Source organism: Dipodomys ordii, unplaced genomic scaffold, assembly GCF_000151885.1.
Source record: "Dipodomys ordii isolate 6190 unplaced genomic scaffold, Dord_2.0 Scaffold75, whole genome shotgun sequence".
NCBI classification, from domain to species: domain Eukaryota; kingdom Metazoa; phylum Chordata; class Mammalia; order Rodentia; family Heteromyidae; genus Dipodomys; species Dipodomys ordii.
The window spans coordinates 541,138-559,412 of NW_012267291.1; the positions used below are offsets into that span (position 1 = coordinate 541,138).

General features: G+C 56.4%; 1 protein-coding gene across 1 annotated transcript in view; it reads right to left on the reverse strand.

Moving 5' to 3' along the window:
- Phactr3 (phosphatase and actin regulator 3) overlaps window positions 1-18,275 on the reverse strand; it is a 123,008-nt gene that overhangs the window by 26,726 nt on the left and 78,007 nt on the right. Inside the window, 4 exon segments of the mRNA XM_013024328.1 lie at window positions 6,353-6,576; window positions 7,228-7,402; window positions 8,763-8,972; window positions 13,302-13,484. Of these exon segments, the coding sequence (XP_012879782.1) occupies window positions 6,353-6,576; window positions 7,228-7,402; window positions 8,763-8,972; window positions 13,302-13,484 (792 nt within the window).

Below are 18,275 nucleotides of genomic sequence, written 5' to 3' on the forward strand. Positions count from 1 at the left end.
CAGAAGGACAGGGATGGCAGGTGGAAGCTGAATCTGAGCAGAGGAGAGATGAGCTGGGAACTGTTGGGCAGCGCATGGCATGTGAACATGTGGTCTTTATTATGATTTAACTCTCTTCAAGGAGAAGGGACTTTATCAATAACAGCAGCCACATGGTAGGATGTTCCAAGCACATGAATCAGATGGATGTCCACAATGGAAAGGAAGTAAGGCTATTAGCCCGTAACACGGCATGATTAGCGAATGTAGACAGTAAGGAAATAGAGGTATACTCTAAACTAAAGAGACCCACCACTAAAACTACCAAAATGATATCATTCAAAAAGCAAGAGGAGGTAAAATGCAGTAACAAAGTATGCCCAACCAAAAAGACAGGAAAAGAAAAAAGAATCAGGTGGAAGAAATAAACATAAGCAACCAGATGGCAGACTTAAGCCTAACCAAATCAATCAGATGCATGTAAATAGTTGGGATGCCCTAATTAAAGTCAACCATCTGCAGAATGGATGAAAAAGCAAGACAGGGGGGCTGGGAAGGTGGCTCAGTGGTAGAGCGCTTGCCTTGCACACATGAGGCCCTGGGTTCGATTCCTCAGCACCACATAAGCAAAAAGAAAAAAAGCCGGAAGTGGTGCTGTGGCTCAAGAGGTAGAGTGCTAGCCTTGAACTGAAGAGCTGAGGGACAGCGCTCAGGCCCAGAGTTCAAGCCCCACGACTGGACCTCCCCCCCCCAAAAAAAAAAGCAAGACAGGACAACATGGTGCCTGCCAAGCTTGCATTGCTAAATATAAAGGCACGTGTAGATGAACAGTAAAGAGGTACATTCTCGTATTAATCACTGAAAGCTGCAGAGATGTGCTGAGATTTCACAGCAAAGAACCTTATTAGGGACCAGAAGGGTCAGAATCATCCCATGGCAAGATGGCAGATGCTACTTCACCAAGAAGGGGGAGTAAGAGCCTAAAGAGGGGCAAACTTGGTGAAAAACGGGTGCAAGGGAACAATACATACATCTATGGCTGCCGCTGGGGACGGCCATGAATTCTCTCAAGAATTCCTAGAAGAGGTGAGCAGAAATCCGTGGGGACAGAGCACAGCGGTACCCTCTGTCCGAGGCCAGAGGCTCAAGTGCACTCCTCATTTGTACCACGACGGATCCTATTCTGGGCCACAAAACATGCTTCCCTCAACTGCAAAGGACTCAATTCACATAAAACGTGTTCTGAAAATTGGAAGTCAATAGCCAAAAGGATCTCTAGAAAAACACCCAGTACTTGGAAACTAAACAAGAAATGTCATCAAAACCCATAGTTCCTAGAAGAAATCAAAAGCGAAACTACCAAGCATTTTGAAGCAAATGGAAATATAATATGTCATAATGTTGTTACAGGAGAATTTTATAGCATTGAATGTCTATATTAAAAAAGAAGCAATGACATCAAAGTCCATTTTAAGAAGCTAGGAAAGGAAGAACAAAGTAAACCACAAATAGGAGAGAAAAAAAACAAGATCAGACCAGGAAGCAAAAAAAATAACTGAAACCAAGAGCGAGTTCTAATAATAAAACTGATAAAACTCTAGAGAGATTGATAAAGAAAGAGGAGGGCAGAAAGTAGAGGGAGAGACGGAAGGAGGGAGGGAGGGAAGGTGACATCTGCATCATCTAATTATAGATCTTAAAAGGATATAAGGGAATATTCCAAAACACTTTATGCCAATAAATTCGGTAATTTAGTCAAAATGGACAAATTCCTTGAAAAACTACAATCTACTAAAACTCACAACGAATTTTACAAAACACTTAAAGAATAAATGATAAAAGTATTATACAAAAATGTCAGAAAATTGAAATAATGGGATACTTTAAAAACGCACTCTGTAAAGCCAGAAGTCGCTTTGAAATCAGACAAGAAAATACATTTAGGAACATAACACTAAAGACAAAAATCAAGAATACTGATGTAAAAATCTTTTAAAGAGTAGCAAAGAGACTCCAATTATTTAGAAAGATTGTATTAAGTTACTATCAAGCAGATATTATCTCATAAAAGCAAGATTACTTTATTATTCATAAAGCAATCCATGTAAGTCAACAAATTACTAAAGTACTTTTTAAAAAGAAAGAAAAGCCACACCAGTACTTCAATAAAAGGGAAAGCACTGACAAAATCTAATATTCGTTACTGATAAGATCAAAAAGGGGGGGGAAAGGCTAACACCAACAACTCTTGTCAAATATGAAAAGAAGGAAACTTCCTGAACCAGGTACAGGTCTTTGAAAGGCCGTGGACTGTTGATGAAGGAAGAGCCTCCCCTAAGAGCAGGAGCAAGACAAAGATTTCCAACCTCCCCAGTGCTGGGAAGTGTCACCCAGGAAGACCTAGCCAGCACTAAGAGGCTAGAGAGGAGTAAGGAAGGGACGAGAGAGTTCCAGCTTGGAAAGGAAGGAGGAAAATGTTCATACACAAGTAACACAGTCATCTGTGCGGGACATGCCGTGGATCTACAACAGCACTGCTGGAGAATCAGGAGGTCGGCAAGGCTGCAGAATATCTTCTTCCTGGCAAGAGTCAGCTGCTCTTCCATATGCCAAAAATAGCCATAAACAAGTAAAAATACCAGCTACATAGATCCCCAAACAGGAAACACTGAGGCAGGTTTCTGACAAGACATAGTTATGTACTGACAACCACAAAACATTTGCTGAGGGAGTTTTTAACAAATGAAATACTCATCAGGCAGAATACCAAATATTATTCACATTCCAATTCTCCCCCAAAATTCACCTGTAGATTCAGTTGAAATTCTAACCAGTGTGTGTACAGTGTGTGTATGTGTATATGTTTGTGCATGTGTGTGTTGCATGTGGAAGGGCACATGTGTGGACAGTATGTATTGCATACATGTGTATACATGTGAGTGTATGGGCTGCACACATGTGTGTATAAGTGTGTGTGTTGCACACATGCATGTGTGTTGTATACATGTATATGTGTGCATACAGGAACAGATTAACTATAAAATGGATATGCACCTGCGAAGGACCTATTAGTCAGAACACTTGGAAACAAAATTGAAGAACTAATACATTTGGTGTCAGAACATATAATAAAGCCACAGCCATTCAGACAGCATGGTGCTGCTTAAGAGACAAGCAATAGGTCAGTGACAAGAAAGAGAAGTTTAGGGCTGGGCCACACATGTGTGGGTCACTAATTTCTGACACAAGTAGTTCAGTGGAAAAAAGTATTTTTATCTTTTCAATGAACGGCACTGGGCCTTGGCTCACAACGTATACCATACATAACTGACCCAAAACAACTCATAGACACAACTGTAAAACCTGGAAGTGTAAGGCTCTGGATGAAAACGCAAGCGAGCACCTTTGTGACATGGGTCCAGCCACGAGCGCGCGCCGGCTGAGCGGACGGCAGAGGTTTCCTCAGAACTCAGGCCGTCCCCCAACAGGGAGGACGTGCTCTCGGAGCAGGTATCGGATGAAGGGCTTGTATGTCAAATGTATTTAAAACATAGAAAACACTTCTTGCAATGTAACAAACAACCTCATCTTGAAAACTGGGAAAACATTTTAAATAGACATTTTTGCCAAACAAGGGACACAGGAGCCATAAGCCTGTGGGGGAAAATGTTCAACATTATTAATCATTACAGAAATGAAGCTAGAACCGTCTTGGACAGCCATGGCCACCGGCTTCTAGGGTGGGCGAAGGAGGCCCTGTGGAGTGGCCACGTGGTGAGGCACCCGAGAGGGGACGGGCAGGCAGGGCCACTGTGGAGACAGCGCGTCCCCTTCTAAATGCATCCACGCCCAGGTGCAGCCTGGCCGTTCTGCTACTACTGATCAGCCAGAGGAGGGAGCAGGTGTCCCCACAAAGCCTGCTTACAAACGCGGCCCATGCTGTATTGGCAACAGCTGAAAACCACCGGGGGCCATGAATGGCGGCCGGTCCACACCCCGACCAAGCAGCCCACCGGGCCATCCTCCAAAGTGGTGATGAGCGAAGAAGACAGACAGGACACGGGACACGGTCCACAAAGAAATGTGTTTCTCACCTGACTTACGTAACTGTAACCCCTCTGTACATCACTTTTATAGTAACAATGAAAAACGTTGAAGAGTACCTACTGATTCCATGTACCTGAGTTCTAGAAAGTGCTCTGGGTGATGGGGAGCAAGGAGGACCCAGGAGCAGGGGGAAGTTCGGGTGCGTGTCGGACGTGCTATCTTAAGGGTGGTAACACTCACCGCGATGTACCATTCTGTATGTCAGTTTTACCCCAATAACAAAAAGGGTGGATTAAGGACATCCTTGTCCATACCCCTCCTGAAGAGTGGGGACCATTGAGGACTTTAAACGCTGCAACAAAGACCCTGCTGACACCTGTTCACAGGCCTCTCCCTGGCTTCCTTACCAATGAGGAGGTCCTTGTGGGGCACCACAGGAGGCAAACCCCGCTTCCCACATCTCTCCTCCCTTGAGATCTCTTCCTCCCTTCTGCTCACTGCTCTAGAACCTTCCTTTCTGCCTTGGGAGCAAACCCAGCACTGTCCAGTCTACACCACTGTTCCCTCAGCTCTGAATTCTCTCGGCTGCCTCCTTGGAATGCCTCCACTCCACATCACTCCCAGAGTCACGCACGTGACGTTCTGTGTGGCCTTGGCTGTCTGATGCAGCTCTCGGGCCTAGGACTGGAATGTGTTCTGATGCACGTGTGTGTGCTTTCGGTGTGTATTCTTTGCTGTGGTGGTTGTTCCATTCACCACGGGAGAGGAGAGAACAAGTGTTCCCTGATCATGGCCGATCCATGGGGCTCAGCATAGTGCCAGACATGCAGTAGGGCCTGGTGAAGGAATGTCGAGAGGCCTCCAGGTGTGTAACCTGCGGCACTCTCCTCACACACCTGCCACTGCACTCAGCGCTCTCCACATAGCCTGTTAGCTGTTCACAACCATCCAAAACACCTCTCGATAGACTGCACTGCATGATACCACATACACCTGTTAACAGCACAGTGTTCAAGAAACACCCACTACTGTACACTATCACAATCCTGTGCATTTACAGCTGTGCGGTGCATAAGAAAGGCTCAGTAAACACTCATCCATTGCATAGAAAAACATTGAGAGACCTGAGTAAATACCCATTACCCTACTGTTCTTCTGGGCTCATCTCTGGAAAGCCTCATCTTCAAAGATAAGCCTTGCCCAGAGCCCTTCCGCTTTAATGACCACCAGCCTCCCGCGGCATGCTGGGACCTGAGGCCACGCTCTGTCCACACTGGGCGAGCAGCACCTCAGCGCTTCGTGCAAGGCCCCGAAGAGTGGCGCCCGGGGCTGCAGCTCCTCCCCAGCCAGTGGCCAGCGGAGAACGCCAGTCCACGCACAGTCGGTGGCCAGCGGAGAACGCCAGCCACGCACAGTCGGTGGCCAGCGGAGAAACCAGTCCACACACAGCCCTGTGGCCAGCGGAGAAACCAGTCCACACACAGCCCCGTGGTCAGTGGAGAAACCAGTCCACACACAGCCCCGTGGTCAGTGGAGAAACCAGTCCACACACAGCCCCGTGGTCAGCGGAGAACGCCAGTCCACACACAGCCCCATGGTCAGTGGAGAAACCAGTCCACACACAGCCCCGTGGCCAGCGGAGAAACCAGTCCACGTCCACACACAGCCCCATGGTCAGTGGAGAAACCAGTCCACACACAGCCCCGTGGCCAGCGGAGAAACCAGTCCACACACAGCCCCGTGGCCAGCGGAGAAACCAGTCCACGCACGGTCTGTGGCCAGCGGAGAAACCAGTCCACACACAGCTCCGTGGCCAGCGGAGAACGCCAGTCCACGCACGGTCTGTGGCCAGTGGAGAACGCCAGTCCACACACAGCTCCATGGCCAGCGGAGAAACCAGTCCACACACAGCTCCATGGCCAGCGGAGAAACCAGTCCACACACAGCCCCGTGGCCAGCGGAGAAACCAGTCCACGCACGGTCTGTGGCCAGCGGAGAAACCAGTCCACACACAGCTCCATGGCCAGCGGAGAAACCAGTCCACACACAGCCCCGTGGTCAGCGGAGAAACCAGTCCACACACAGCCCCGTGGTCAGCGGAGAAACCAGTCCACACACAGCTCCATGGCCAGCGGAGAACGCCAGTCCACGCACGGTCTGTAGCCAGCGAAGAAACCAGTCCACACACAGCTCCGTGGCCAGTGAAGAAACCAGTCCACACACAGCTCCATGGCCAGCGGAGAACGCCAGCCACGCACGGTCTGTGCCCCTGCCCCCTTGGGTGGCACCTGTGGCCGTGGACCCTCCCCACCATCTGCTTCCTCACCGGAGATGATGGAGTCGTTCAGCACCTCTTCATCCTGGTACAGGAGCAAGTCGTCCTTGAGCTCAGAGTTCAAAAGCAAGTTCTCCTTGTTCTCCTCCGACTCCTTGGCGCCCTCACAGCTCCACGCCTCCTCCCTCTCCTTGCCCCGCTCCATGCTGGACGCTCTCGACAGGCGGACTTCCACCCGCTTCTTCGGAGACCCCTTGCTCTCCCGCCCCTGGAAACTAAACCAGACAGACCGTGCGGGTGGCATTCACACCACCTGCATTGACTAGGGCCTAATAAGGGGTGTGGCTACGGTGGTGCCTGGCTTCTGGGATTTGATTTCAGGTCCTGAGCAGAGCGAAAGACCCCAGAAAGACCGCAAGGCTGTGAGCCCAGGACGCACGTCTGTGCAGACTGCCGTGTGGTGGAGAGCACAGAACATGCATGTGGGGAACGGGGCCGCAGGTGGTCCAGCAGGGTGCAATGGGCCCATTCGGGAGCGGGGAAGCGTGTCTGCCTGTTCTGTACTTTGCCCGACCACACCTGGGCTCTGTGCCGGCTGCCTCCAATAACCCTGCTTCCTTTCCCGAGCTAGAAGTGATCGCGCCGGCCTCCTTCCACCCGGCACCCAGCCCTTGGCGCCCCCGGAGCCGTGGGGGAAGAGCGGCCTTCGCCCCCTGGCTTTGGGGTGCTGCACACATCTTGGGCCCTCATCCTCTTGGGACATGGGGACCAAGTGACAATGCAGGTGGCTTGTGCAGAAATTATTAAGAGCTTCTAGTTGAGGGGGGAACCACAGAAGACTGTGGAACTGGCCCGGCATCCGGGGTGGGCACGCAGGCACAGTCCTGGGGGGTGGCGCCGGGGCTCCTGTGGGGGCCGAGCCTCACCTGTCCTGCCGGTGCTTCGTGGCCAGCGCCCGGTGCAGCTCCTCGATGATGCGGCTGGGGGGCAGCGGCCGGTGGACGGTGGTGAGGTGTGGGGACCCCGTGGGGGTGGAGAGCTGCCCCCGGAGGGGTGGCTCGGTGCTCTTCAAGCTGGAGCCTTGGAAGAGTGCAGCCTGGCCTGGGTGCGGGGGGGGGGGGGGAGAGAGGGCGTGCGTCACGTGTCACGCTTTGTGCATTATGCATCATGCTTCCTGTGTCCTGCGGGGACCGAGGCCTTGAGGCGGGGCAGGAACCAACAAGCAAAGAACAGAACGCCCACGCCACACCCACGGCCAGGCGCCGACACACGTGGAGATGCAGGGCTGGCCAGGCTCCTGGGAGCAGCAGTCAGGACAGCCCTGTCCCCTCCCTCCATTGGCAGGGGAGGGGGGGTGGCGGGGGGGGGAGCTCTGTCCCTGTTCTGTCTGTGAGGAGGGACTGTGCTTTGTGTGGGATGCAGAAGTATTTGCTGAGTTTCACAGCCAGCCGCCCCCCACACTGCCACCAGCACCCCGCCCTCCCCACTTCATTTCTTTGGGCTTCCCCTCCCGCCCCCTCCCCCGGGGGCAGGGTGTGAGGTGGCACCAGGCAAGATGTGCTAGGCGATCAGGAATCTCTGCCGCGTGGTGCCCTGGCCTGGGGTTTCCCCGAGGGGACGTCCCCTGCTCCTGACAGGACCACGGCAGCACCCCCTCCCGCACCAGCACCCTCCGCCCCTCACCTAGGAGGAAGCGCACTCCCTCCACAGGGTCACGACGCCCAGAGAAACAAACCATCACCAGGGGACGTCCCGGGAGCGCCCCTGGCTGCACGCTGGACACGCGGTCCTGCCCCCCATTCCCTTTTCTAAGAAGAGGAGACAGGCTCAGAGTGGGCTGAGGGTTGTGCGGTTGGCGGAGGCCGCAGGGGGAGCCTTCCACCGAGAGAGGGTGCCCTCCTGTCCCCAGGGCCCAGCGGCTGACACACGGGGCGTCTGGGCCCTGTGGGGTCCTGAGGAAGGGAGGGGCAGGATGGCAGGGATGGGGAAGCTCCCGCTGGACCCCCCTTGTCTAACGTGACGAGAAATCGGCCCTTAAACCATGACGTGGGCCACTTCCGGGCAGCAGGCCTGTGGGCACTGCCTGGATCTGGGACTTGCAACCTCCTGAGCGGAGACTGTGAGCCTCCTGTTGCTCTGTCATAGCAGCTTGAACGGACCAGGACACCTATAGCCTCCGCAGCCCTTTCCCAGGTGAGGGAGGGGAAACCCGGGTAGGAGGTTTTCTACTTCTCTGCTGCCATCTAGCGGTCACATGCAGAAGCAACTCTTCACAGAATGGCAGAGCTAGAAAAGGAAGGCGAAGCCCCCAGCCTGTAGCCCCTCAGTGGGGAATCCTGGCGCTACAACCCCCCCTTTAATCCCCTATCAGTTAACCACATAGGGGGGCCATGCCCTGACCCCTGAGCCCCTCCCTCTGAGAGCAGGCTGGAGGAGGAGTAGAAACCCAGCGTGCACTTACCTGTGACACTTTTTGTGAGTTTGCAGCTTCCCTTGGGCAGTGGGGTGGGCAGCAGTGGGGGGCTGGGGAGCGGTCCCGAGGATCTTTCCAGGGGTCTGAGGGGACAGTCCTGGGAGTCCGCGCCCGCTAAGGCTTGGGAGAGCTGGTCAGCAGTGGGCAGGAGGCTGCCAGGCTCAGTCTCCTCCTCACTGGACGCAGATGGCATCTTGGCTGGTCCAAAAGCAAAACAGGGCATTCAAAAACGTTCCCGTGACCTCGGGAGTGAGGGGCGAGACCGGAGGCTGGTGACGGCGGGACGGCTGCTAGGGATGGCTGCGGACAGCTGGCCATGGCTGTGTCCCGTGGTGGTGGGAATTAGGGGAAAGGATGATTGTCCACACACAGTCCGTGCCGCCCGGAGAGCAGCGGCCACCACAGCAGGCTTAAGTTGCCTCTGCACTTTCTCTGTGACCTTGTTTAAATGACCAAACCTCTCTGTGCCGCCATTTCCTGTGACCATGTGCTAGTGACCCTGGCTTGCTGGCCGCCAGTGAGGAGGTGAGGCAGGAGATGGGACTTCCAGGGGCTCAGCTACCCAGAGCTCCGGGCCCCTCTCTCCAGCCCAGCCCGGGCCCCTCTCTCCACTGCATGCTCAGCCTCTCCATCTCCTTGAGCACTGGCTGCTTTGTCTGCTCTCTCCTGTCACTCTGTTCTCTACCCAGCCAGGCCCCACCATTGCCCAGTCCCTGGCCCAGCTTCCTTTGCAAGGACCTGGAGAAAGGGTAAAGCCACCACCACGTTTTTTACCCCTTAAGTTCTGCAGGGAACCAACAGGGACAATGGGACAAGGTGGACGAACTTTGGGACTGTCCCCCCTAAGGTCCCTTCCTGCAGGGTGCCGCTTCCACTCCCCGCTTCAGGAGCACTCTCCACCCTTCTGGCCACATACCTCACCTGCAGGAGAAACTGAGGTTCTCTGCGGGTCATAAACCGGCTGAGCCTCCCTGTGAAGGGTGTCTCTCTAGAGACTGCCCCTCACACTCCAGCCTCAGTGTCCCCTTCTAGTGTCCTCTTAGTGTCCCTGGGGAGGGGGCCACAGGAGGCAGGGTCAGGCACACACAGTGCCTGGGGAGGAAGAAGCCAGCTCCCTCCCCTGGCTCTGCAGGGCTGGGCCTCAGGTGGGCAGTCAGCCTGGCTCCTGGGAGCAGCGCTTGCACTGCGCTGTCCACGGTGCTGAAAGTTCAGGGACGCCAGGCTGGGCTGCTGCTGCCTCTGCCCTCAGAGCACCCAGCAAAAAGTAAGCTGCAGATGCCGGCCGGCCCAGGCGTCCCACGGGCTCTCTCCTCCACGTTAGAGTTCCAAGCACTCTGCCAAGCCCTTTGCTACATCAAACTCACGCCCAAGAGACTGCTGACTCCCAGTGAAGAAACTCTGAGAAGTGCACGGACACAGCTCTGGGTCCCCCAGACAGTGAGCAATGGTTCTTCTAGAACCCTCTACAGACACCCACATATCTACTATCCTAACGGAAATGTATGAGACACGCTACTATTCTCAAGGCCACAGAGGGCGCTTGCACCCACAGCCTGCTTTGATGGATTGAGCTCACACGCTTCTTGCTTCTGTGCGAATGGGTCTGGGACTTCCTGCCTGGTTGCTTCCAAGTGGGAGGGTCATGTGGCTTCGCACCCCAATAGCTGCTGGGTAGACGAGCCTTGTCCTCAGGGAGACCTGGCACCACCCAGCACACTCCCCAAGCTGTGGGGATGGATTCGCAGGAATGGCCAGCCTGCGGCGCCTGCCCTCCTCTGCCTCCTGCCCGCTCCCAGGCAAGTGGCTTTGCCCTCCGCCTCTCTGGGCCTGCCAAACTGCCCACCCCCACCCCACAGAAGGACCCTGGTGTGCCCGGCCCTGGGGGGAGGGGAGAGCGGGGTGGCACGTCTCCTCGACCATGCCGTCCGGAGCGCGGGTCCTCTCCACGAGCTCCATCCCAGCAGCCTGGCCTCCAACCACCAGATGCCAATCACCCCCGGGCGTGACAGCCCAGCGTCTTCACGGAGCCTCCTGCATGGACCAAGAGCCCAGGCTGAGAACCACGCTGGTTTTGGTTTGGGGGCTGCTGGTTTTGTTTAGATGCGGTCTTACGATGAAGTTCAGGCTGGCCTCAAACTTGCGATCCTGCTGCTACCACTGGAGTACTGGGATTACAAGTGTGTGCTTAAGAAATACACCTCAGGGCTGGGAAGGCGGCTCAGTGGTAGGGCGCTTGCCTTGCATGCCTGAGGCCCTGGGTTCGATTCCTCAGCACCACATAAGCAAAAAGAAAAAAAGCCAGAAGTGGCGCTGTGGCTCAAGTGGTAGAGCGCTAGCCTTGAGCTGAAGAGCTGAGGGACAGCGCCCAGGCCCAGAGTTCAGGCCCCACAACTGGACCCCCCCCCAAAAAAGAAATACACCTCAAATGGAGCGATTGTCATTGAGAAAAGCCAGAAGCAAGCGCCACAGCCTGGCCTGCTCTTGGGGCACCAGTCTGGGCCCTGAATGATGGGAATGAACAGGCCACCTTTGCCCTCTGAGCCCCGGGCTCCCACAGAGACCGTACAGACAGACTCTGAACTGGGCTCCCGGGGTCTGGGTCAGCCACTGTGCCCAGCTGGGCCAGAAGGCCAGGTAGGGCTTTCCTAGACCAGCCCCAGGTGGGCTCTTCCATGCTGGGAGGCGCGGCACGTGCTCATCCCGTTTGGCCTGGCTCATCAACTCCTCCATTTCTGCTGGATCCCATCCCCCCATCCCAAAATCAATCCATAACTCCTTGCTCCTCTGAGAATGAAGTTCCCCAAAGAGGATCACCGGGGGTGAGCCCGTGGAGGCCCTCCCACAAGGCCCTGACCCTCACAGCCCAGCCTCAGACCTGCTCCCCAGCCCTCTCCCCGGGCCAGCCACACTGCCTCCCCCGGGCCCCAGCTCCTGTGCCAGCCCAACACAAATGCCCAGCAGTCAGGCCTCAGGCGCTGCTCCTCCTCAGCCACCGCCCTCCCTGGTCAGTCCTGGACTGGTCCTTGGGCTTCCAAATCCGGCCCAGCTCTGTGGAGCCTCGGCCCCTCCTGAGCTCTGGGCTCCTCTCACCACCACGACCTCCACTCCTGGAGGTCCAACAGGCAGGAGGAGCCACACCCAGAGCCACAGCAAGCTCTCCACCACTGTCCGAGGGCCATTCCTGGGAGCCAAGTACTCTTCCAACAGCTGCAGTCACGGCTCAGCACAAAGTCAATCCTCCCTCCCTCAGCCCAGCTCTGCAGAGCCCCCGCTCGCCCACCCGCCCGCCAGCCAGACCCCATGTCCACACCAGTCTTCTTTCTTCTCTGCCCTGTGCCTCGTCCCTAGTTCATGGACTCCTGTCAGCTTCACCTAGAAGCTGCTTCTTGCACACCTTGATTGCTGACCTTGGTGATGGCCTCCCTCTCAGCCTCCACCCTCCTCCCACCCTAGCCTCCTCTCATTCTCACCCTCCTCCCATCCTCGTCTCCCTCCAGCCCCGAGTCAATTCGCTAGTCCAGAGCTCGGCTGCCCAGGGCGCTGTGGCAATGGTCTCAGTGTGGATTGTATGCTCTTTGTTGGGATGGAAAACTCTAAACGCCTGGCCTGTCCAGATGGAAAAATCCCTCCTGACTCAGCACCAATGTGGACCAGAGGCCACCTCTCTCCTGGCCTCAGTGCTGCCCCATAGGACAGTCTCCTCCCTGTCCACACAGTAGCCACTGACCGCATGTGACCACTGAGGGAACCGAACCTTTAATTCTGTTGTGTTCTCATGAACAAAGCAGCTGCCCGGTTTGGGGCCCACGCCGGAGCGTCGGGAGCCAGTTGAGAGTCCCAGTGCCACCTCTCTAGGGGGGTGGGGGGGTCAGGGGGAGGGGAGGGGGGAGGGCCTGGGCACAGAGCGGTGGGTACCACTGCACTCTCCACCTCATAACCACAGCTGCTGGAGCAGCGCGGGAGGGCTGCATGGACACAGGCAGTGGGCAGGACCGACCGGGCGGCTGCAGGACTCTTGACCTAGGCTGGAGAATTCGTTCCAGAGCAAGACAAAGGCTTACCTCCAGCTGGCTCCCGGGCAGCACTAACCCAAGTTCTGCCACTTGTACGCTCGGTGACGTGGGAAAGTGGCTTAACCTTTCCGGGCCAGTTTTAACTCTTGGGGCAGCTACAGGAGAATGCGCTGCGTGTTGAGTGTGCGCAGCACAAGCACACACCACTCTTATTTTTAATTATCGCACTCAGGGATGCCCATGAGGCCGGGCCTCACTGGCCCAGATTCTGTCCCAACAAACTTAAAATGACCCTGGTCCACCCCGCATCTCAGGGAACACAGCTCCATCTGAAGGAAACCAGGAACTACAATCAGCAGACCCAAGAGAAAAGGGGAGCAGCAAACCCAGCCTTCCGGCAGGGGTCGCACTGTGTGGCCGTCCCATGGATGGTGACCCGGCCCCAAGCCGAGACCCAGACGCCACCAATGGCGGTCCTGGTGCGGCTCAGCGGCTCAGCGGCTCCAGCCAGTACCTTTATCGTCCAGATGGGCGTCTGGGGGCAGCAGCTCCTCCGGGGAGGCGTGGTCCGTCCCCGAAAGCTGGGGGCTTCCAGGCTGGGCATCTTCTGAGGCTGGCGCCGCCTGCGGGGCGGTGGACGGTTCACTCTGCGTGGGTCCGGAGCCCCCATCGGAGCCACACTGCTTACTCTCTGCGTCTGTGAAGAGATCGAGCCTCAGCCGGCAGCGTCCTTCCCAGCCCTTCCACCGCGCTCAGGGCCAGGTGAGGTACCACACACGCGTGTGCTCACATGCCTCCGGGAGTCATCTCCACGTGTGTCCCAGGTGAGTGTGGACACTACACCCACAGCTGCCAGGCCCTGAGATGTTCTTACTATAACAGCAGTGGGGTGTTCTCACTGTAACCGAGGGGGTGTTCTCACTGTAACGGCAGTGTGGTGTTCTCACTGTAACGGCAGTGGGGTGTTCTCACTGTAACGGCAGTGGGGTGTTCTCACTGTAACCGAGGGGGTGTTCTCACTGTAACAGCAGTGTGGTTGGTGTTCTCACTGTAACAGCAGTGGGGTGTTCTCACTGTAACCGAGGGGGTGTTCTCACTGTAACGGCAGTGGGGTGTTCTCACTGTAACAGCAGTGGGGTGTTCTCACTGTAACGGCAGTGGGGTGTCCTCACTGTAACCGAGGGGATGTTCTCATTAACAGCAGTGTGGTTGGTGTTCTCACTGTAACAGCAGTGGGGTGTTCTCACTGTAACCGAGGGGGTGTTCTCACTGTAACGGCAGTGGGGTGTTCTCACTGTAACCGAGGGGGTGTTCTCACTGTAACAGCAGTGTGGTGTTCTCACTGTAACCAGCAGTGGGGTGTCCTCACTGTAACCAAGGGGGTGTTCTCACTGTAACGGCAGTGGGGTGTTCTCACTGTAACCGGCAGTGGGTGTTCTCACTGTAACCGAGGGGGTGTTCTCACTGTAACAGCAGTGGGGTGTTCTCACTGTAACCGAGGGGGTGTTCTCACTATAACAGCAGTGTGGTGTTCTCACTGTAACCAGCAGTGGGGTGTCCTCACTGTAACCGAGGGGGTGTTCTCACTATAACAGCAGTGTGGTGTTCTCACTGTAACTGCAGTGGGGTGTTCTCACTGTAACCGAGGGGGTGTTCTCACTGTAATGGCAGTGGGGTGTTCTCACTGTAACGGCAGTGGGGTGTTCTCACTGTAACCACAGTGGGGTGTCCTCACTGTAATGGCAGTGTGGTGTTCTCACTGTGACGGCAGTGGGGTGTCCTCACTGTAACCGAGGGGGTGTTCTCACTGTAATGGCAGTGTGGTGTTCTCACTGTAACTGCAGTGGGGTGTTCTCACTGTAACCGAGGGGGTGTTCTCACTGTAATGGGAGTGGGGTGTTCTCACTGTAACGGCAGTGGGGTGTCCTCACTGTAACGGCAGTGGGGTGTTCTCACTGTAACGGCAGTGGGGTGTCCTCACTGTAACGGCAGTGGGGTGTTCTCACTGTAACCGAGGGGGTGTTCTCACTGTAACAGCAGTGTGGTTGGTGTTCTCACTGTAACAGCAGTGGGGTGTTCTCACTGTAACGGCAGTGGGGTGTCCTCACTGTAACGGCAGTGGGGTGTTCTCACTGTAACCGAGGGGGTGTTCTCACTGTAACAGCAGTGTGGTTGGTGTTCTCACTGTAACAGCAGTGGGGTGTTCTCACTGTAACCGAGGGGGTGTTCTCACTGTAACGGCAGGGGGTGTTCTCACTGTAACCGAGGGGGTGTTTTCACTGAAACGGCAGTGGGGTGTTCTCACTGTAATGGCAGTGGGGTGTCCTCACTGTAACCACAGTGGGGTGTTCTTACTGTAACCGCAATGGGGTGTTCTCACTATAACCGCAATAGGGTGTTCTCACTGTAACGGCAATGGGGTGTTCTCACTATAACGGCAGTGGGTGTTCTCACTGAAACCGAGGGGGTGTTCTCACTGTAACGGCAGTGGGGTGTCCTCACTGTAACGGCAGTGGGGTGTTCTCACTGTAACCGAGGGGGTGTTCTCACTGGTTCTCACTGTAACCGAGGGGGTGTTTTCACTGAAACGGCAGTGTGGTGTTCTCACTGTAACGGCAGTGGGGTGTCCTCACTGTAACGGCAGTGGGGTGTTCTCACTGTAACCGAGGGGGTGTTCTCACTGTAACGGCAGTGGGGACCCTGAGGGTGTCTCCATTGCAGCCACCCCTTCGCCGTGCTGCCACATCCTCTGCTGCACTCTTGTGGTTGGTCCCCTGGCTGGCCTGCCCTCCGCCACGTGGCTGAGGATGCTGCCCAGAGTGCTCCCCACCCCTGGACCACAGGCTGGGGTGGCTGCTGGGGAACGTTGAGTGTGTGAAGCAGAGCTGGGGCTGCTCCTGGCCGTGGGCTCGGGCCCTGGCCGCCGCGGGCCCCTGCCCTGGCTGGGCCGGCCATGCGGTCACAGGGCTGCACCCTCCACCGGACCCTCGGCACCCAAAGCTCACAGCCCCCACGAACCAGCCCCCAAGCAGCCCTGGCAAAGCCGGGGATAGGAAGACTCCCGTCGCTCACATGGAGGAGGCCATGAGGACCACACCTCCTTGGGCATCTCCAGCCCAGAATGGGGCTAGGACAGGCCACGAGCAGCCAGCCCCTGGTCAGCTCTCTGTGGAAGGTTCTAAGGCCAGCAGGACTTAAGGAAGGGCCAGGCACTTCCCTCTGCCTGGGGCTGGGTTGCTGCAGGCTCCCAGGGTCTGTGCCTTGATGGAGATCCAAGGGGCTCTGTCTCAAGGAAGGCTCGGCCCCCAGGAACAGGATGGCAGGATGGCGACTCCAGTTCCGGGCAGCTTCTGAGATGTCCGTCTGCCTAGAGCATGGAGCAGCCACGTGTCCCCTGCACGAGCCCTGGAGCTCCGGTCCCTGGAGACTGACGTCAAAGCACAGCACGGCAGCCTGCCCTGCACAGTGCGCATGGTCCTGGGGCGCGTGCCAGGCTCAGGCCTTACCTGTGCCACTCTTCATCCCCACAGGAGGGTGAGGCGGAGGAGAAGTGGGGAGAGAGGAGGAGGAGGGGGAGGGGAGAGAGGAGGGGGCGGGGAGAGGCAAGAGGGAGAGGGGGAAGACAGGGATGGAGAGGAGTGGGGGGAGGAGAGCAAAAGGGAAGGAAGGAGGGGAAGGAGGAAGAGTAGGAGGGGGAGGAGGAGGGGGATTAATTCAAGGTCAGCACTGCTCTTTGCCAAAACTAGTCCGGACTGTGGCCTGCTGCCCTGGGACCTCCTGGCTGTGCCTGCCACTCCCCGAAGCATCTTGCTCAAACCAGCACATGGCCGCACCCCAGGCGCCCCACCCTCTGCCAAAGGGGTTTCTCATGCCCTGAACAACGCCAGGCTGAAGTTTCCTCGTGGATCAGGCGGGGAGAAGGCTAGCCCAGCCCCATGGCATCCGTCTGGCATAGCCTACACTCCCCACACACGGGGTGGACTTGCTGGGGGGGGGGGTCTGGTGAGGAAGAGGAGGCCATGAGCACTAGGCCACCCGCCGCATGTCTCAGCAGGCTCAGGACAGAGCAGAGCTTCGGAGGCCCATGACTCTCACCAGGCCCACCTCCTCCCCAGGACCTCAAGGGATGTGAGCTTGTCACCTCTGCTCACCATCTTCCCCTCCCACGGTCCTGCATCTCCTCCGGGGCCAGTGACAAGTCAGCCAGTGGGTCAGAGGCCTCTGGCTGCCACGTGGCCAGCCCAGAGGCCTTGGCAAGGAGTGCTAGTGGCTTTTCCCATGAAGGGGTAGTGACAAGTGTTCTGGATGCAGAGGACTCTCCTCATATCAGTTTATCTTTTTACAAATAAAAACTGAAAGCTCAGCCAGGCGCTGGTGGCTCACACCTGTCATCCCAGCTACTTGGGGGACTGCGATCTGAGGATCGTGGCTCAAAGCCAGACCAGGTAGGAGAGTCAATGAGTCTCTTATTCTCTAATGAACCACCACAAAGCTGGAAGTGGAGCTGTGGCACAAGTGGCAGAGCACTAGGCTTGAGCACAAACGCTCAAGGGCAGTGCCCAGGCCCTGAGTTCAACCCAGGACAGGCACAACAAAACAAAATAAACCCTACAAGCTTTAAGAGGACTTCTTGGGTCAGAGGTCAAAGGCAATGGGTCCTGGGCCACAGTGGACCCCTGGCTGAGATCACCTCAGATGTGGGGGCTCACTGAAGGGCAAGGTCAGAGGTTACCCGGCACCAAAAGCACATCTCAGCCCTTGATGGTGTTCCTCTTGCCCCTGCCAGCTTTCCTTACCCAAAAGAAAGCAGAGCACCATTACCCTAGACTCAGTGCTCCATGCTGTGCTCGGTGACCTGGGAATTACGGGGCTCCAATGGGCATTGTACAATGCCAATCACATGTGTTGAGGCTGTGTACATATGTGTATGTGTGCTCACAGCACAGGTTACACACATGCTTCCATGTGCTCACGCACACGTCTGTGGCTGCTTGGTGAACTACTGAGAAGAGGTCCCACAGAAAAGGCACCTGGGGCCGTACTGCCAGGGTGTGTGTGTTCTACGCACAAAGGGAGCGTGCGGCCAGGCGCTGCCCGCTGCCCTGCTGCTCCTCAGAAGGAGCCGCGCACGCGCTCACACCCCATCCCCACTCCCGCCATTGCCGGAAGGACACACACCCCATCCCCACTCCCGCCATGGCCGGAAGGACACACACCCCATCCCAACTCCCGCCATTGCCAGAAGGACGCAGAAGGTCAGCCATGGTCAGCTGCAGCCGGGCTTGTCGGTGTGCACCTGCAGGCCTAGAACTCCTCCCTCCATCTCCCTGGCCTGTCTGCAGCTCCGGCCCAGAATCATGCTCACTGAGTGGCTACAGTCCCAAAATAGGCTGTTGCTGAGAAACGGGGTGGGACCCAGAGGTGGGGCGGGGTGGAGAGGTGGGGAGGGATGGGAGAGGTGGGAGGGATGGGAGGGTAGGGGAAAAAC